This window comes from Oculina patagonica, chromosome 3 (assembly GCF_052425735.1).
Source record: "Oculina patagonica isolate OP01 chromosome 3, crgOcupat, whole genome shotgun sequence".
Classification (NCBI taxonomy): Eukaryota; Metazoa; Cnidaria; class Anthozoa; order Scleractinia; family Oculinidae; genus Oculina; species Oculina patagonica.
Window position 1 is genome coordinate 21,597,423 of NC_135760.1, and position 21,043 is coordinate 21,618,465.

At 38.8% G+C, this 21,043-nt stretch overlaps 1 protein-coding gene across 1 annotated transcript in view; it reads left to right on the forward strand.

Moving 5' to 3' along the window:
- The window catches only part of LOC144645300 (putative RNA-binding protein EEED8.10), a 29,260-nt gene that overhangs the window by 2,685 nt on the left and 5,532 nt on the right, over window positions 1-21,043 (forward strand). The window contains exons 2-14 of the mRNA XM_078504822.1: window positions 677-760; window positions 1,348-1,385; window positions 1,969-2,003; window positions 2,408-2,508; window positions 2,742-2,827; window positions 10,442-10,537; window positions 12,737-12,850; window positions 13,474-13,571; window positions 14,704-14,744; window positions 14,917-14,992; window positions 15,646-15,702; window positions 16,138-16,248; window positions 17,132-17,180. Coding sequence (XP_078360948.1) covers window positions 677-760; window positions 1,348-1,385; window positions 1,969-2,003; window positions 2,408-2,508; window positions 2,742-2,827; window positions 10,442-10,537; window positions 12,737-12,850; window positions 13,474-13,571; window positions 14,704-14,744; window positions 14,917-14,992; window positions 15,646-15,702; window positions 16,138-16,248; window positions 17,132-17,180 — 986 coding nt within the window. The remainder of the gene's footprint in view (window positions 1-676; window positions 761-1,347; window positions 1,386-1,968; window positions 2,004-2,407; window positions 2,509-2,741; window positions 2,828-10,441; window positions 10,538-12,736; window positions 12,851-13,473; window positions 13,572-14,703; window positions 14,745-14,916; window positions 14,993-15,645; window positions 15,703-16,137; window positions 16,249-17,131; window positions 17,181-21,043) is intronic.

Genomic DNA, 21,043 nt, shown 5'->3' on the forward strand with positions numbered 1-21,043 from the left:
GTCGAAAGTAATTTGCGTTTACTTTTGTTTTGTATTACTACGCTCAGTGATTGGCTTAAAAATCTCGCGCCAATTTCTCAAACAATCAGAAGTAAAACCAAAACCAATCGTGACTTGCTCGCTAAAGTTTTCCCGCGCTTCGTGTAATTGCTTCGAGTTTTGATTGGACAATGGGTTGCTCTACGTCCTTTGTCATTGGCCAGAGTAGTTACTTTGGGCTTGGTTTTACGACCCTCAATCGAAAACTGCTCTAAACATAACTGTGATTGGTCAATTGCACCAGTAAACCACACGGAAATTGTATAAAAGCAATAAACCATTCTACACTGTATGTGGTTTATTGTACCAGCTGGGATGTTGGAAGAATACCCATGAATCATGTTAGTCTCTTGCAATCAGCTTGTGATTTAAAATCTTTTCCCTTCCAACACTCTCCACTGGTAAAGTGCTATATAGGTTTGATGGTCCAAACATTTCTACTTTACAAAAAATTAATATACTGTCAACACAATTTGTAGCACTAGAAAGGCTTCTTTGGCAATGATATGGTTACCATAAACTGAGTTGGTTAATCTTTGGCCACTGTCGACACTTGCAAAAAGTGTACCTTAAAAGTGTACCTTCTCATGCCTTAGTCAAGAACAGTACAAAATGTTTTGTTTGTTTTGTATTGCAGCTTTGGATTTGTGACATTTAGTAATGAATGGGAAGCACAAAAAGCCAAGGAATCTTCTGACGAGGAAAGGACACTGGAAGGAAGGTACTAACCCTGACTTCACTCTCCAGATTACTAAAATTACAAACAAATACCAGCATATTCCACTGAATGCAAATAATAATTGAAAAACATACCTATAAACACTATTGTTCAATAATTTTCATTTGAGAGCTATTGCTACTCAGTATATAATTAGTATTATCATATGACCCACACAATTTCCTTGGAAAACCATATGAAGAAAGTATGAGGGCTGTATGCCTCGATCTGACAGGGCTGGAAAAACCTGTACAGCTTTACTAGAAAAGCATATATCCCCGCAACTGCCACGAGATGGACTTTGAAACAGTTTCATTTCACAGCTTTTCTCGGTCAAGGCACATGGACCTCGCTGTGCTCAGCTTGTATGTCCTGACCTCAAGCCAAATATTTTCCCATCCGGTCCTCAGTCAATAAGTACATACTAGCATCAGCATACCTTACATGGTGTTATTTTTTAACACCATGAAGGGTACATGTATGCAGACATGGGTTGCCAGTACTAAATTATGTTATACTTTGTTAAAAGCATTTTTATTTAATTTTGTAAATAATTATCATGTCTATTTCTTTCTGCCCTTCTGCTTTAGAGTCATGAAAGTTTGTTCTCCAGAAAGAAAGAAAAAAGGTATTCCTTAAATGTTAATACTTAAATATTAATATTAGTAAGATGCTAATGAAATATTCAGACAAGTACTTTGGTGACATGGAGTTAAATCAGTTGTGCAACTTTGCAGGAAAGAAAACATTATTTTGTTAAATGTCCGAAGTTTTTAAAAAAAAACCTTGCAAACCTAATATTTTTAAAGTAACCACCATGACATTCAAGACATACTGATTTTTGTTGTACTGTTTTTTGAATAACGCATTTGCTCATGAACTCCACTTAATCTGGAAAAGACCAAAATTCTTACAAACTCTACCTCTGTTTTGGACAATTCAATAATACAGACACTCTTCCCTGTCCTTTGGCATCAATATTAAAAGAGGTTCTACAGTGGAACCTTGATATAACGAAGGGCCAAGGGACCGGCAAAATATGTTTGCTATAACAAGGTTTTGTTATATCGTGGTTCTTTTCCATATATTTTACCATTACTGAGGCGAAGAATATTGGCCATTATTTCGAGGACTTTGCTATATAGAGGTTCGTTAAATCGAGGTTCCACTGTACTGTGGTTTCGATAAACTAAGTGCACTTTCCTTTGCAGGAGCTAAAAGCTTCATCCAGGAAACATCCCTAGAGGTAAGCAAATTGACCAAATTGACTGACTGACTGACTGACTGACTGACTGACCGATTGATTGACTGACTGACTGACAGACTGACTGACTGACTGACTGACTGACTGACAGACTGACTGACTGACTGACTGACTGACTGACTGACTGACTGACAGAATGACTGACAGACTGACTGACTGACTGACTGACTGACTGACTAACAGACTGACAGACTGATTGACAGACAGACTGACTGACTGACTGACTGACTGACTGACAGACTGACTGACTGACTGACTGACTGTCTGACTGACTGACTGACTTATTGATTGACTAACTGACTGACTGACTGACTGATTGATTGATTGATTGATCAATTGATTGCTTGATTGTCAGACACTGAATATTTTAAACTTTGTGTTTTTAGGAGGCACTTGAATGCTATAGTAAGAATGGCAGCAGCAACAAGGAAACTGGTGATGTTACAATGGAAGATGATAACAGGGAGGATAACAAGTTTCAGACTGTGTATGTATTAAGCTGTTAAGCTATGAAAAAATAAATTGGATAAGCATCGATTTGTTTCAGGGAAAAAACTTGGTCCTTGCAACTTGTCCTATGAGAAAATAAACAATCAGAGACTGAACCACAGTGTCCCTGCGGCTGCAACCAGTTGATCGTCTAAAAACAGGCTTGACTCCTCTTATTTGTTATACTTAAAGTTTATTTTATTCATTTGTTGTCTTGTCTGTTTTTCACAGGCCTGCAGTTTTTCAGCTCAATGAGTACACCATGCTTCACATATTCTCATACTTAGGTCCAAAGGATAGGATCAGAATTGAAAGGGGTAGGCCCTATCTGACGAAACTATTCTTACTGAATTAGTTGCTAGCCTTAACTTTAATAAGCCAGAATTTCAGCTGCCAAGAGGATACCCTGGATGCATGCCTACCCAGAAAATGTTTTGACATGTTTAGCATCTTAATGGTCAGATGTTCTGTCCAGTTTCTCAACAAGACGCTTAAAGCTTACAGCTTAAAACCGAGCGGTTAATGTTTAACTACTTGATTAGGCAAGTACAGCAAAAACTTTTAAAATACCATTTAATTGAGTAACACGCAAGTATGTGGATTGTTTGTCTATGCTTGGACAAATTCCTGCTTAGGCTTTCAAATTTTTATTTTTTTCTGAATACTGAATAACCTAAGTATTGAAAACGTTGAATAAATGAACTCAAACCAGTTAAATGGCAGTACAAATGATATCCGACCAAAACAAGCAAACAATTAGAACGATTTCGTTAAAAACTAAGAAGCGTTTTGAAACATTTTTAAAAATGTACCACACCAAAAAATGGGAATAAGAACAAGCTCTTCACGTCAATTTTGGGAAGCAGTCACGCAAACGCGAGTTCTTGATTGCAGGTTGATTCATTGCAGGTCATTTCTCCATCGCCGTTCGGTTCCGACTGAAATTAAACTCAAAACCCTTGAATGAGAAACAAAAAATATATATTTTATATTTCTCGTTAAAAAGAGCGGAGTAACCAGAAAATTACAGTATTAGCTTCTACTCGAATAAAACGAGTGACATAAATAATAAATCAAAGTCTTTTCGAGATGTCGACGTTTTTGCATGAAGTATGAGTCGAAGGTTTATCCTGTGCATTGTTCTTCGAACTTATCATTACAGTTTCTTTGTAGTTTAGTTTAACAATTTCCTATCTTCGCGGAGGAAATGCAGCCATATAATTTTGTCAAAAATGGCTCGTCTGCGCCGGGTATTTATACACATATTCCTTAACATTACACAAATAAACAGTGCAAATTCTATACTTTAAAATTGCAAGGACCTTTCGAGGCAGTCGATTACGGCAGCGAAATTAGCAAATGAAACAGCAAAATATGCGTTCGACGCTTTGTTTTTGCGACGCCATATTTGAATTGTAAGTTATAGGTAGACCGCTGTTCAATGTGTTCAAGGCCGTATCGTTACGATTGCTCCACGAAAAAGCACGAAAAAAATACAGATATTTCCGACTACTGTCGGAGAAAACATTGCGCATATAATTGGGGCGTAAACAAATCGTTACACTCAAGCTGCATTTTGTCTAGGCTCTGCGAGGGTCGGATATCAAGACCCAGGATTAAACAAAAGCCATATATACAGTGAATGCTTTCGAATTATATTTGAAGATGAAATACGAAAGAATTTTGCTGTCTTTGACTGAAATTCCGATCCACTCGAACTGCGTAGATACGATCGCATGTTGTAAAGCCGATTCATGCAACATTGCTGTCATTCCCTGTCAACGCGAGGTCACGTCCCTAACGACCTAGGCTGATGACGAAATAGAGTTGCGCTTACATGTAGCGACCAAATTTGGCCTAATTTTTAACCGCTCCTAAGCTAAAAGAAGCCCCCATCTCTTGCATTTGTTTTAACTTCAATAATATCTTTGAAAAGAGCGAGTTTTTTGGTATGGTTTATTTTTGACGTTTGTAATTTTTAAACGATGTAAGTGCAAGTGATTATTTATTCGTGTTTTAGTTACGCAATCCATTGTTTGTGCGGCGCTTTTTATAGATCGCCTTTCAGACACACGTGCGTTGAGATAAGAAAGCTCACATGTCACTTTTAAAATTGTTATATAACGTTTGTAAATGTGAGATTCACGATTCACGAGATCGCAAGTGATCACCCACAGCGGAAAGTAATCCCTTGAGAAATTAAAAAAGTCCCTTGAGAGTTTACAAATATGTGGTTCCAAATTTTGTCCACTAACCCCTATTCTACGTTTTTAGCTTGTAAACAAGCAAAAACGTCGAAAAAACGAATAAAACGAGTCAAATATCAAGAATAACAGAAAAACTTCTAAACAAAATTATTAGTATTAGATAACAGATGCTGTTTAAAATCCCAACTAAATGTGAAAAAAAGATTCAAGATGAGGCGAAGAAACATTTGAATTGCATAAAAAAATTTGAATCCTTAAAAGCCATGAAAATAGCATACCGTGATAAAATTTAATTACCGTATTTATTCGACTAAGCGCCCAACCTCGAATAAGCGCCCACCTCGAATAAGCGCCCACTCTGTAGGTAGGAAAAGTTAATAAGCGCCCAGCCTCGAATAAGCGCCCACCCCCACCCCCCTAAAATGAGAGCACAAGAGGAAATTTGATTATTGTTGTAGTTGAGATTAAAATTGACTAAGAGACTATTGCGATGACCGAGGTTTTTTTAGTTTTTTACTGATTAAACTTTCAATCAATATTTGAAGAGCGGCGGGAATAAACGGCCCCTGGACTTTCTGACTAAATCGAACATTATCGAAACAGCTCCAAATTGCGCATGCAGGTTTGTTTACGTGTGCTTAACAATGTCCTGTCTTTCATTTCACTGGTCTTTGTTTCGTTTTTGAAAAATTACACATGCAAAAAGACAAGGTTTTTGCTCGCGCGGCTTCTTTTGTCTTTTCTTTTACAAACGATAAACAAAGGAAACCTTTTGTTTCTCAAAACGATGAAGTCAGCTAAAGTTTTGGGATTACAGGCCTAGCCCCAACCCCTTAGCTTAACCCTAGCGAAAAAAGCTTAACCCTAAACCCCAAGGGTTAGGGTTAGGGTCTGACGCTAGGGTTTCATTTCAAATTTAGGGTTAAAAAGCTAAACCCAAGTTTAAGGGTTAGGGTTAGCGTTAGCGTTTCAAGCGGCTAGCTTTCACTGCAGTCTGCTTGCGGTTAGCTTCTTTTTGATGTTTCGGGCAAGACTATTGTAATCTGTTACCGTTAGCTGTAATTTTGAGGTGAAAGTGAAATAAAGACTGATTGTTGATTGAATACGTTTGCTCGAGTTGTCACATTATACTAGTTTTGCTTTCAGTTAAGTGCCGCCGGCTTGCTCTCACTTCTATCTCCACTCCTTACATCATCACACATCTACAAAATCCCGCGAAAACAAGATAAACTAAGGCACGAATCGATTGATTGATTGATGAATATTTAATGAGGCACAGAAAATAATTTTGCAAGGGGAGGTCCCCCCCCCAAACCTATAAAGAATTTTTTAAAGTCTAAAACCAGGTCACTTCTCGGCAACTTTGTCGCGGCAGAACCCAAGCGGACCCTGTAAAACTCGCGTTGACGAAGTTCCCGGCAAGAAACCTCTTGTTTTAGGCCTTCTATGCGGCCAGGCTCAAACTACCTTGTTTGCAACGTTTTTTCCGAAGCGCTAAACAGCGCTGTTGTACAAAACAAAGGCAGAAACATCACTCAGTTCTTCGAGCGATGCTGTAAACTTACGGGTATTCAGACTTAATGATGTCCTTCAACCACCTGGCAGCCGCAATCGAGCTAAAACTATAAACTTTTCCGTTTTACTTTCACAGACACGCCATTTCGCTTAATTCAAACTCTTCCGCCTCTAACATGTGACCTTACGTCACAATGCAGTATCCAGTGCTACGCTACTCAAATCAACAAAAGACATGCGCACCGAGTCGAAGAAATGCTTGTTAAATGGTTTCTCGTCTTCCGTAGACGCTTAGAAAACCCTACAGGGAAAGATGTACACGCGATGCGTTGGAAAACTCAGACTGCTAGCTGACTGGGAGCACGTAAGCTTGCAAAATGCCTTTTTTTTTTGCATACATAATTTCTGAAAAACGAAGAAAAGACCAGCCGAATGCAACACAGGACAGTGTTTAGCACACGTAAACAAACCTGCATGCGCAATTTGGAGCTGTTTCGATAATGTTCGATTTAGTCAGAAAGTCCAGGGGCCGTTTATTCCCGCCGCTCTTCAGATCTCGGCCCAATAATTAGATTTCGGCTCAATAATTAGCTAATCCAATTATTGAGCCGAGATCTGAAGAGCGGCGGGAATAAACGGCCCCTGGACTTTCTGACTAAATCGAACATTATCGAAACAGCTCCAAATTGCGCATGCAGGTTTGTTTACGTGTGCTTAACAATGTCCTGTCTTTCATTTCACTGGTCTTTGTTTCGTTTTTGAAAAATTACACATGCAAAAAGACAAGGTTTTTGCTCGCGCGGCTTCTTTTGTCTTTTCTTTTACAAACGATAAACAAAGGAAACCTTTTGTTTCTCAAAACGATGAAGTCAGCTAAAGTTTTGGGATTACAGGCCTAGCCCCAACCCCTTAGCTTAACCCTAGCGAAAAAAGCTTAACCCTAAACCCCAAGGGTTAGGGTTAGGGTCTGACGCTAGGGTTTCATTTCAAATTTAGGGTTAAAAAGCTAAACCCAAGTTTAAGGGTTAGGGTTAGCGTTAGCGTTTCAAGCGGCTAGCTTTCACTGCAGTCTGCTTGCAGTTAGCTTCTTTTTGATGTTTCGGGCAAGACTATTGTAATCTGTTACCGTTAGCTGTAATTTTGAGGTGAAAGTGAAATAAAGACTGATTGTTGATTGAATACGTTTGCTCGAGTTGTCACATTATACTAGTTTTGCTTTCAGTTAAGTGCTGCCGGCTTGCTCTCACTTCTATCTCCACTCCTTACATCATCACACATCTACAAAATCCCGCGAAAACAAGATAAACTAAGGCACGAATCGATTGATTGATTGATGAATATTTAATGAGGCACAGAAAATAATTTTGCAAGGGGAGGTCCCCCCCCCAAACCTATAAAGAATTTTTTAAAGTCTAAAACCAGGTCACTTCTCGGCAACTTTGTCGCGGCAGAACCCAAGCGGACCCTGTAAAACTCGCGTTGACGAAGTTCCCGGCAAGAAACCTCTTGTTTTAGGCCTTCTATGCGGCCAGGCTCAAACTACCTTGTTTGCAACGTTTTTTCCGAAGCGCTAAACAGCGCTGTTGTACAAAACAAAGGCAGAAACATCACTCAGTTCTTCGAGCGATGCTGTAAACTTACGGGTATTCAGACTTAATGATGTCCTTCAACCACCTGGCAGCCGCAATCGAGCTAAAACTATAAACTTTTCCGTTTTACTTTCACAGACACGCCATTTCGCTTAATTCAAACTCTTCCGCCTCTAACATGTGACCTTACGTCACAATGCAGTATCCAGTGCTACGCTACTCAAATCAACAAAAGACATGCGCACCGAGTCGAAGAAATGCTTGTTAAATGGTTTCTCGTCTTCCGTAGACGCTTAGAAAACCCTACAGGGAAAGATGTACACGCGATGCGTTGGAAAACTCAGACTGCTAGCTGACTGGGAGCACGTAAGCTTGCAAAATGCCTTTTTTTTTGCATACATAATTTCTGAAAAACGAAGAAAAGACCAGCCGAATGCAACACAGGACAGTGTTTAGCACACGTAAACAAACCTGCATGCGCAATTTGGAGCTGTTTCGATAATGTTCGATTTAGTCAGAAAGTCCAGGGGCCGTTTATTCCCGCCGCTCTTCATTTAATATTCAGCTTTCGTACACCTTCACGTTTAGTTATTACACATTGTTTTCTTGAAAACAAAACGTACTACTAGCTAAAAATGGTGAAAATTTAATAAGCGCCCAGCCTCGAATAAGCGCCCACCCTCAAGGTCCAAAAATTTAATATGCGCCCAGGGCGCTTAATCGAATAATACGGTAATTATCCGCGCCAAAGGGCAAGTTTTTTGCCGTCTATTATTTCACACGATGGCTTTACCGATTTAAATTCCATTCTAGTTTGAGAAATTATTATATTATTACTTTGCATTTCCATTTTGTTTTCTGAGTTCTTGAAAAGTGTGCAAGTAAAGTTTTTACATCAAGAACAAAGTAAGGTTCTTTTGTTGTGTAAACATTCAATTCGTCTGTGACACATGACTTTGTCGGCCCAACTGTACACGGATGGAAATGGACAAAATGGACAAAATTCTTGCAAAATGAAAAACATCTTCAAAGTAGAGTCTGGCCCAAAAATGCTTTGGCTACCAGCCGTTTTTAAATGCAGGAGCTTGCTACAGAAACATTGCGTGACTGATGTAAAAAAGCTTCGACCTGTCGAAGCAATCACCGGTTTCAGACTCCAGTACTCGCTTGAGTCGAATGCTTGAATAAAAACACAAAAATATATCTTTCACGTTTAACAGAAATCGGGGTATTAGATAAAAATTTTAATTGCTCCTGAGTAAATATCAAAAGTGCGGGATTTGAATTCTGGCCAAGAAGGCCGCCGAGTGAACTACAACGACAAATAACGCAAATAATTATATGTGTATTAAAAACATCACACGGTGCCTCAATCTATAAATAGATGCCGTGCCCGTTTCAGAGGCCTAAAAAGGCAACTAATACAAACGTGAAAAAATGAAAGAAACATGAAAAAATGTTTTAGATGAATTTTTATTCAAGATGGGGTCAAGAAACATTTTAAAAGGCAAAAAGATTTAGAAAATTTCAAAACCGTGAAATTTTGCATGCCGTGTAGAATTTAATTACATGTATTAAATTACCCGCGCCAAGATTTCATTTTCATTTTGCTGACCATTTGTTTTACTTGCTGGCTTTACGGATCCTTTCAAAAATACCATTATAGTTCTTAGAAATGCTATACATTACCATTTTGTTTACTGAAGTCTTGGGAAGTGTGTAAGTAAAGCTTTGACATCAAGAACCAAAATAAGATTATTTTGCTGTGCAAACATTCAATCGTCTCTGATACGCGACTTTGCCAGCTCAACTGTGCACGGATGAAAATGGACATAATTCTTCCTATTTAATGGAAAGCATCTTCAAAGCATTCTGGCTCAAAAATTGCTCTGGCTACCAGCCGTTTTTTTTTAAAGCAGTTATGCATAAAGTTTGCTGCAAAAACATTGCGTGACTGACGTAGCGGTTTGGAGCTGTCAAAACAATAACCGGTTTCGCAATCCAAACGCTTGAATAACACAAAAATATATATTTCACGCTTAACAGAAATCAGGGTTTTAGATAAAAATTTAAAATAGAAGAGTGATTTAATAGCCGGGTTTAATAGCTCCTGCCGAATAAATATCAAAAGTGCGTGATTTGAATCCTGGCCAAGGAAGCGCCCAAGCGGGTCTGGAACGATTTACCGACACGACAACGACAAAATCCCGGGCGATTTATGAACCGGGCCGGCCCAGTCCCCGCCCGGTTAATTAATCTTTGTTTTCATATGCACACATTCAATGTTGGGTTGCCAATTTGTAAACATTGGCAAGGGTGAAAAATAATCTGTTTGCATTAATTAAATGAATAGAACAGCTTTGAAAAATTAATTGCCGGCCTAAGTCAGTCTATATGGGAAAAAACTGTGTGATTGCCCTTTTTCTGAGGTTGGACCTGAGGCTATAAGCCCATAGGCCCTGGGTCATACTCTAGACCTTGGACACTTTTTTCCCTACATGTACCCAGACACCATAGCCATCAAATAACATATATTTAAGGCCGCCATGTGCTTTGAATAATTATCTTCCATAGTTTTAGCACATGGAGAAATGACGGTACCTTTCTTGTTATATTTTAGTCTGTAGGAGATGGAGACTTCTGGCTATTAAGTCGTGGCACCGTATGACTCACCTTGACTTCCGTGGAGTTTTCACATCATTTAAAGGAATTGGAGGTATTTATCTTTTGAAAGAGGAGCACTGTCCTAGAGACAAACCACTTTAACCATTTATTACCATTTCGGGCTTGCCATTGATGTCAATCAGATAGAGCGGTTTTCACTTGAGTGTTGAAAGTAATTCGCTTTTGCTTTGGTTTTGCATTACTACGCTTAGTGATTGGCTTAAAAATCTCGCGCCACTTTCTCAGCCAATCAGAACTAAAACCAAAACCAATTGTGACTCGCTCGCGCACGTTTTCCCGCGCTTCATGCCAGCTACACAGTGTTCTCCTTATCAGGCGGTAACCGGTAAAATTTACCGCTTGTAACACGACTCTTTACCGCCTAGAACCGCTTAGAAGTCTTGAAAATTCAACAGGTGAATAACAAAGTAACGCCACTCGTTTCACCTTCGTAGTCATGATCGAAAATATAAAATAACAGATTGAAAATAAACAGTGACAAATGCAATATTCATTTACAAACTTGTGCGAATATTTAACAATCTTTATTTCCCTTCACTTTCTAAATCTGTGATGACTGAGGGCTGATACCTATCGAAGAAAGAGCAAGTTTTGCTGGTCTTTCTCACTTCTCGGCAAGTGCACATCTATTGTTGCACAGTTTCCACGATCGATTCCACAATAAGGCGGGAGCAATCCTTGCTGTCCTTTCACTCCGTTGAAAATGAAAACGATCACAAAGGCAAAGAGGTAAAAATAATTTCAGAAGTGAGAGATATTACTTACATATAATAGTTCAGTTTTCAAGAACATGCAAAATGCAGAAAATAGTTGATAGTTGCTTAGTTGACTGTAGCTGACGCGTGGTGAAGACAAAGACAGCTTTCATTGTCAAATTCTTCTCATTAAGTTCGTAAGTATTTAAAGCGAAATCCAGACGACAGGTTAAAAGAAGCATTCAGAATACAACTTCTCAACAACGCCGTTGTGACTGCTGAGTATTCGAAGCAAAGAAAAAAAGAGCTGCAGCGATTCGTAGCAAAGACAAGACAGGACCGTCGATTCTTCAAGTAGTACGTCATGTAAGCGGCAGCAAATGTAAAAAAGTACGGAATATTGTTTTATGATGTATTGTTGTTCAAATTAAGCAATAAAAAGTTACGTGATTTTTGACTTCAGTTCTCCTTTAAACAACAGAGCCCTGGTAATTTTATGCAATTTTTCTTAGGCTGTATAGCAGGCGAAAGAGGTCTGTAAGGCCAGAATAAAGTTGTCATGAAATAAAATTCGACCAGCATTTGGACAACATTCTGCTCCATATAGGTAACCTTGAAAACGGCTGGGATTTACCAGAATTTTTTTACCAGTTTAAAAAGTTTTCTTACCTGCTGTGCTGAAAACTAGGGAGAACACTGGCTACATGTATTTGCTTAAAGTTTTGATTGGTTCACTGGATTGTCTGTGTCCTTTGTGATTGGCCAAAGTAATTACTTTGGCTTTGGTTTTACGACACTCAATTTAAAACTGCTCTATGACATCTTGTGGTAAAGTCTACATTGTAAATTTAAGGTTAGTGCCCCTCAGGCCGATCCCTATCTCCAGTTGCTGCAGCACAAAGTGACTAGGAGTATTACCTCTCCCAGAATTAAATTGCCAGTACTAAGTTGTACACCTGGGTGGAGAGGGGCACTGTGAGAGTAAAGAGTCTTGCCCAACTACACAACACAATGACTCTGGCTAGGGCTTGAAAGTGGACTAGACAAAATCCATTAGTGATTAGGCCACAATGCCTCCCACTAAGCAATACTTTAACTACTGACAGTTGTGCCTCTATGCAGTCTTTTAGCCAGGATTAAGAAAGTGGGAGTCCAAAATTATTATATTAGGCCCGACTTTGTCCCCATAGGAGGGCCTGAGGAGCATGCAAGGTGTTTTTCTGCAGTTATGAGTCAGTGCAAAAGTATCTAAAGATTTCCAAATTTGCTAAAAAAAACTCTGTATACAGTTATTCATATTCATATTCTCTGACAAGTGGCCGTCCATAGGACTCCTGGACTCCCACCTGGCTAAAAGCATGCCTCTATGACATCATAAGGTGCAGTGTTATTTACTATGTCAATGTATAATTTTGAAAATATTCCTTTGACAGCATTCAAATTAGTAAGCTGGCTCAAACAGAAGACTTAACTAGGATTTGGCTAGCCATAATAAAACTGGTTATAACTGCTGTTCTGTATTTTATAAACCTCAGGTCTTACTGATGAGGTTCTGTGGTCCATTTTAAGACGAGGATGCCAGAACCTTACATCTCTAGACTTAGCTCAGTCACCACATTTCTTGACAGATTTTGCAGTTCTCTGTATTGGTAAGATAGTTTGTTTACTACTTTTATTTTGTGCCTGAAAGATCTGAAGAGGAAGATCTCACTGCCGGAATATGCTCAGCTCACTCCAATTGCCATTATTTTTGCCTGTTCCCACAACCAGAGGTGGCTGAGCATTTTGAATTTTTTTTTTTTTTGGGGGGGGGGGGGCAACGTTCTCCAAGCCAAGTGCATAACCCGGGGGCAGGGGGCACATCCCCTACTCAAATTTCCCAAAATGTCCAGTGTGCCTGCCATCCATTTGTAGCAATGCATACTGGTAACTAGGCAGTTCATACGATCCTGCTTCATGGCACTTTCGAGTTGTTCTTTAGACGTGAGAGGGCAGGAAATGTACGCTCTGAAGTCCCCGATGCCAGTAGTGTCAAATGCAATCGTAACAGATTACAAACCGCTCCTAGTTAAGTAGCGTTGAAAGTTCCACACCATATTATCCTTCCAAGCAAGATAAACCAATTCTATGATGTGCTAGCAATACTTGAAATGTGGGGAGGCTGAGCCCCCCCCCCCCCCCCCCCCCTATGACAAGGTAGTCTATTTACAGTCTTCGACTTGTAGGTGTATACCGGTACTTGTTAATTTCAACATTTTTTGGTCGGAAACAGGGAAACAGTGTAAGAACTTGAAGGAACTTGATCTGAGTGGAGTTGCTGTTAATACGTCTTCTTTAAAAACATTATCCCAAAGCTGTATACATCTGGAGGTAACAAGTCTTCAAATTTACTTTTTCTTCATTTAATACATTGTCTTGAAAATTTAGGCACTGCTACTAAAAGAACTACAATTAATTATCGTTCATTTGATCTTTCATTCAATAAATTATTTACTCAGACACTTGTTTATTCAATCAGTTGGTAGGTCATTCAGTGGGTGGGTTGTTTAGTAGTATGATAGCCTGCGAACAGGCTTTCCGGAGATTTCTGAAGAGCGCTTGGACGGCGCAAAGCGCCGAGAAAGAAAGCCTGCACGCATCTCTCAGGATATCGAGTGTTCGCGTCCAAATTTTGGACGCAATGTGCTGATTGGTGGATTTTAATTATTTGTGACGTTGTCGATGTTTCCGGTAGAGACAAAAATCAAAATAGAACGTGTCTGGTTTCAATTGCTCATTCTTGAGGACGGCGTTAGCGACTGCGTGCCAATTTTTCGAGGCGATATTCTTCGCGAGAAGGATATTCTCACTTACATCTGGTGTTTGAACATTTGTTTTTCCACTGGGCCACAAGATCAGAATTTTTACTCGGGTCGATCGCAGATCAGGGTCGATAATATCCTCAATATTTGGAAGTGCGTCTTCATTCTCGTGAATCGCGACGGCCAGTGCTTGAGGTCCTTGAAATTGCATTCCCAGTGATTTTCGAGCACTGGCTCAGACTCTGGGTCTGTGAACTGCATCTTCGGAACTTGGCCGTTGGCTGTCAGAAGAAACTTTCTGTAATTTTTAGCTCGCGGGCGACCAACCATTATTTGTTTCCCTTAGTTTAAATTTGATTTCCGGCGTGCGGTTTAAATGCTTTTGTTTAAATGTGACAATTGACAAGCTAAGCAATCTGCGGGGTGTTCATGGGCGGCATTTGCGATTCTCAGAGATGCGTGCAGGCTTTCCCCTCCATTTTTGCCCCGCCGGCCGAGCGCTCTCCAGAAAGCCTGTTCGCAGGCTAGTAGTATGATGGACCAATGAACTATTCAATCAATGGATAGATCAGTCAGTCAATCAATCAATCAATCAATCAATCACTTGTAGCACTAGGTTATTCAAAGAATGCCGAGATAGAAGAATACATGTAAACAATGTGTTCTGATCCAAGTATTACTTTACCTTTTATTTCTTGCAGAAAATTACCCTTCAAAAGTGCTACAGAGTGGGTGAAAAAGCGTAAGTCTTCCAACTCTAATGATCACATGCTATAACAATACTGCTAAGCAAAGACTCGCTTCAAATTGTTATTGTCAACTGTCTGCTTAGCAGGTATTGATAAAGTAGGGAGAAATTCTATGATTGTCACCCATGGAAAATAAGGGTTAACATATTTTGTTCTTGTTTTTAGCCTCTGGTGGCTTTTTAAAAACTGTAAGAAATTGAGCCATGTCAATTTGGAAGGAAACAAAAGTCTTAAAGGGCAGGTAAGATGTAAGATGTTTCAGATTGTGATAATTTAGTAATATAAGTCCATGAAAACTAAAAATCAAACTCATTTGAAAAATTTTAAACCAAAGAAATATTGGTGGTAAAACTGCTACTTGGAAATTAACCCAGCAGTGGCACAATTCTTATCACATGATTGAAAAAAAATTGTCAGGTAGTTTGTGTTTGCTACGTTTGTCAGCAATGATTTGATTTTTAACGGTCACTCCATGGCCATGTAAACATCGTTTTTCCAAAATTTGTATGAACATTCGTGACTTTAGCTATTAAAGCAACAGGGTCGAAAACCTACAAGATGTATTCAGCCTTAAAGAAAAGCAGAGAGTTTTTGAAAATCATGAATCTTCTTTGTTGGCTTTCCCGATGAAAAGTAGTGTCCATGTGAGAATTTTTAATCAGGTGATAAGAATTGTGTTGCCGCTGATTCAAATTCCTAACGGCGGTTTTACCACTCTAGTGATTTTGATGGTATACCTTCATCTCTGTCATTGTTACCATTATTGTCACCATCACAACTATCTCCACCTTTTCCAATATTTTTTCATACTTCGATACATTAGCTGTGCAAGAGGATATGCGCAGCTATTATCAGCGACTTGAATTATCTAACTTTATGTTTCTCTCTCCTTAGTGTTTCTTCATGCTGCCACCATCTTGTGAAAATTTGTATCTGAAAGAATGTACCCAGGTGAGTATTATGATGCTTATTCTTCAGAAGCTAAATTTTGTTGTTCTTGCTATATACAGGAAAGCCAATTACAAAAGAGGCAAATAATCCAGTGATCCAATCAAAACTTGATCCAAATGCATGTAGCCAGTGCGAAGCGCTGGAAAACGTTCGTGAGCGAATCACGATCGGTTTTGGTTCTACTTCTGATTCGAATTCTGATTGGTCGAGAAAGTGGCGTGAGTGTTAAAAGCGTAGTTATGCAAAACCAACGCGAATAGCATTCGAGATTCAAGTAAAGACTTCTCTGTGATTACTTTTAATTATTAAGTCATTTGTCATGTGGTCAAGTGATTAGCAGTCACATTGCCTCAGAGTTTAGTTTGAATACAGTGTTTAGAAAACGGTAGAAAAGTATGAATGTCATTGAATGACTTTTGTGTGGTTTTGCTTTAGTTGACAGATAAGGGACTGGGCCATCTTGGTGATAAATGTAAGAACTTGAAAACAATCGACATCTCAGGGTGTATTATGTTGACTGATGAAGGCATCCTTCAACTCACACAGGTCAGTTATGTAACATTATGTTTTTATTAAAGCGTTCTAAAGTGACTTTTATTCAGGGAATTACATTTATTAAAGAAGGGGTCCTGGTCGTATAAAGTTTGACCTTTGATTAGAGATGTAACTTGGGAGGAGCTGTGACCTAATGGTTAGTGCGCTGGAATCTGATTGAGCGGTCTGAGTTCTAGTCATTGTGTTGTGTCCTTGGGCAAGACACTTTACTCTCATACAGTAAAAACCCGCGTATAAGAACACCTATTTTGGCGGTTCAGGCTGATTTGGTTCTTATATAAAGGGTTATAATCTGCAAAATCAGCCTGTAAGTGTTCTTAAGTGTTCTTAAAAAAAGTTTCTTAAAATAAGGAACATACAAGGCTACCAATAGATGAAATCAATATATATGCACACAATTGTATTTTAATTTTAATAAAATTGATAAATCAAGGTAATACTGTACTGTAATTGGGGTGGAACTATTATGTGTGCAATGAAAAGTAGTGTTGATCTTTGATATTTTTCCATATATAAGAACAACTTTCATTTTTCAGGCTGAATGTGTTCTTATATAAATGGTACTTTATTTCCTAAAATCAGGCCTGGGTGTTCTTAATCCACTTGTTCTTATACGCGGGTTTTTACTGTAGTGCCTCCCTCCACCCAGGTGTATAAATGTGTAGCGGTGATTATGCATACTGCGGATTACCCTGCCGTGGACTAGCATCCCATCCAGGTAGGGGTAGAAATACTCCTAGTCGCTTCATGGTGAGGATACCGGAGATAAGCATCGGCATGATGGGCCCCTACCTACACTGATAAGTGTCGTTACTTATGTGACTTATAATCGTTACATGACTAATTGTTGTGCTGTTTGATTTTCTTTTTACAGCACTGTTGCATGATAGAATCATTGGTTCTCTCACAGGCTGGACCCAACGGTAATTATGTTTCCGCTTTGAAAATTTCTTTGCTACTAAACTCACTCTGCTGAGGTTGATAAGGAAAAATTGCCATCTCTCTAAGTGACTTAAGATATTTAGGGCACATTTTTCTTCACAACTACACAAATGGATTGTTTTCTCAAAATAAGAGTAAAGCATCCTTGGGGCTCAATGCAAGTTACTATAAATTGAGTTTACTCCAGCCACTTGAAAAAGAAGTGCCGTTTCGTTAAGTATCCAAAGGGTTCTCCAACAATGAAAATGCCATGAGCGCTTGTAAACTCTCTAAAATACATCAGGAACTCAGTCATTTCTTGGATTCTATCGTGAAAGGTACTTGACCCTTCCCTCCCTCCCTCCCTCCCTCCGTCCCTCCCTCCCTCCCTCTTTCCCTCTTTCCCTCCCACCCACTCTCACTCCCTCCCTCCCTCTCTCCCTCCCTCCCTCCGTCCCTCCGTCCCTCCCTCTTTCCTTCCCACCCACTCTCCCTCCCTCCCTCCCTCCCTCCCTCCCTCCCTCCATACGAATCTGCTGGAACTTTAGTAACATCTTTCTCCTATCAAAATAGCTTCGCGAATTCTGCGTGGTAAGTTCTGATTTTCTTATCAAGAAAGCGCTAGAACATAGGCTTTCTGCATGCAAAAGATCAGCCAATATCACGAACATGTGTCCGAATTACGAAACGATTTGTGGCCGGGAGGTCACATAAGTTCCCTATGTCGTGGTAACGTCCAAAAAAAGAGCTTTCATTCCACTTTCTTCGGCAAAGTGTAGCTATTGGCTTACTATTAAAGTGCCATACCATTCTCTCGATCACCACGACACTTTAAATTGCAGAAATCGCGGTTAACAAAAATCTGTCGTGTATATGTTTGACTTTTCATGTCGATGAAAGGTTTCACGATTCGGAAACAGCCCGTTTCTTGCACAGCGAGTTTGAAAAGTTTATTGCTCTTGTTAAATTCCATAAAAATGGCTAATTTTTCGACAGCAATTAGAATAACTTTCTGGCATTGTAACAAAGAAAACATTAGGTGAATAGAGTAAAACGCAAATTTTTAATGGATTTTTCCAGGTACCGATGTCTAAAAACCGGCAATGTTACAAAAGCTCCCGATTTGCCATTGGTCCCAATTGTACTTTCAGCATGTTTTTTCGAGAGATAACAAACAGAACGTATATCAAATTGTTTATTACCAGGAGGGGAATAAGTGACCCAAATTTGAAGTTTTTCCTTTAAAACGTCAGGGAGTTAGAGCTTTCTAAACGTTTTTACGGCATCGACGAATTTCACTTCGTGGGGGGTAAATTCATATCAAATGACGGTATAGATATAAAACAATATTTTTGGACTCATATTTGCGTTGGATGACAACGTAATATGTAATATGCACGACTTGGGTTTTAAGCGTTTGTTAGAAATAAATTACTAGCTGTGTGTCTTTTTTGTGGTAAAATTAAGTTCAGCAAAACGTGATCAACAATGACGCCCTTTATACATTTACTAGTATATGTTGTCGCGGTTTTCAGGGAGAACAAACTGTCCAGTTCAGCTTTAAGTGATCGTCTTCTGTAATTTCATACTTAGGCAAGACTTACATGGTCTGTGCAAAGTCAGCTTCTTGTAAGGTAAAGATGTATAAATACTTCACTAGATCGAATGCGCATGTTTCAGTTAACCCTTAATATGCTAAACCCGGATTTTCCGGGATTTGGAGGAATGGCCATTCAACCACTTATGAAGTCACCAATTTACACGTCAGCAGATTTCTGTGATAAACAACTTATAGAGTTTGGATAGATCTTTCTATAAGAGTGTCCATCTTGAATATTGACTGCATTCCGACAGAGCAAATCGAAAAAACCCGTCATCTGTTTTTGGTGTAAAATTAGTGCTAAAACAGGCCAATATACCCGTACTTGATCAAGATCTCCTTTCCAGGGTTTTCCATTGATTCAGATCAAAACTTTTCAGGCCAGTAGAAGGGTTGCACAGAGTAAAAGATAGAGAGAATAAGAAAGCAGAAAAAAACGAAAAGGAAAGGGGCAAGTAAAACAAATCGGAATGGTTCAGCAAAAAAAAGTCCAAATCTTGGCTTTTGCACAAGCGGCAAAGTAAAATACTGTACATTTTTACATGGAAATTTCATCAAAAATTTACTGCAGTGTCAGAAAGTGCATTTCTACCAAAGTTTATAGAAACTCAGGACCATAGAGCCAAGAAAATCAATTAACGGTTAAAAACGTGTTTTTTGGAGTAATTTCAGCATATTAAGGGTAAAGAAGGTATACAACGGTCCCTCCAGCTTTTAAACTTTGATTGGTCAGTACTTAACATCTTAATCATTTTCTGCTACAATAATAATATAAAATAATAATAAAGGTTTTTTTTTATCATGCAACCATTGGTTACCATAGCAATAGGATAACCTGTAAAACACCCTTTATTTCAGCATTAAGTCCTTATAAATAAAAAAATAAAAAAACTTGTCGACCCTCATTGTTTATTTCTGAGTAATGACCATTATATCAATATGCAAGTATCTGCAAGGTTTAAATAAATTTCATTGGAGTTGTTTCAGTGCCACCTTAACTTTAAGCGCGCCTAATGCGCTCTTACAACATGAGCGCACCTTATTCGCGCCTAATGCGCGCTTATGACAAGCTATACCATAAAGATTTTATTCATTTTATTTTATGTGATGCAAGTCTACTTGTAGATTATTTATCATTGATCATTGTTCGTTGATCATGGGAATTTCTAGAAAGGCAGGAATTAAAGATACAATTCCCTCGATGGAATTTATTGTGAGATTATTAAAGTGTTATGTATTTTTTTATCAATGTCTAACTGCTTTGTAAGCAGACGTGAAATCTTCTGTTAAGTGCTGCAAGTTTGATGCGCAGTTCTTCTTGCAAAATGTCTTTCTGATAGCGATCCGATGATTGTTTCCACTTGTTCCATCTTGTCTTGTCAACTTGTACAAATGTAGGAGTCAAACCGAAGATCTGACAGAGACGAAGGAATTCAATTCAATTCAGTGAGTATCACTCACTTGACAATGATGCCATGACGGTGTCGAAACGTTGTGCGTTTGTTATTGTATTATTCTAGCAAAGTGCTTGCTAAAAGGCTGGGTAGCTTTGAGAGATTTCAGTAGTTCAAACAGATTGAACACTGATAATAGTGCAAGAAACATCAGGATTATAGTTTTTCTCGTGATGTCATAAAGTCATGAAGCGTTATTTTTTGCATACAATTGTTTCTGGCAATGTTGCCTGAAGACATAATTATGCTAAAGACAACTGAAGATAATGTGAGGAGTTTATCCAAGTACAGGTTTTGCTCGTTTATTTAAAAAAAGGAAGAAGAACTGTTTTTCAGCAGCGCTTCTAAAGTTAATAGCTCGAAACTGTTATCAATTTAGTGAAAGGCAAGTAGGTGTAAAGGCTGTTTGCACAAAAAAGCGAACATAATACATACTTTCATTTCAACGGAAATCAAATACTTTAATTCAATAATGCAATCAGTAATAAATTTGAAATGGTCAGAATGCTTGTTCGCTAAATTGTTGACACCTTCTTTTTATTTAACTTTAGAGTGGCGCTCATGAAAATTTATTATAGGTCTTGAGGAAAAGTTGTATTTTTGCTGAACCTGGGCGCATCAGTTTATTGTGACACAAAACGTCTGAAGATTTAATTGATCGCCTTTTAGTCAACAAAGGGTTTCTTGGTTCCAGTTCTGTTGTTTTGCGTTTGTAGATAGGTTTCTTTGATACGTTCAACTTGTTCCTGTGGAGTTATAGCAAGATTCATTTGTTAGATTGTAAACCTTTAATTAAACTAACGGGCCTTAC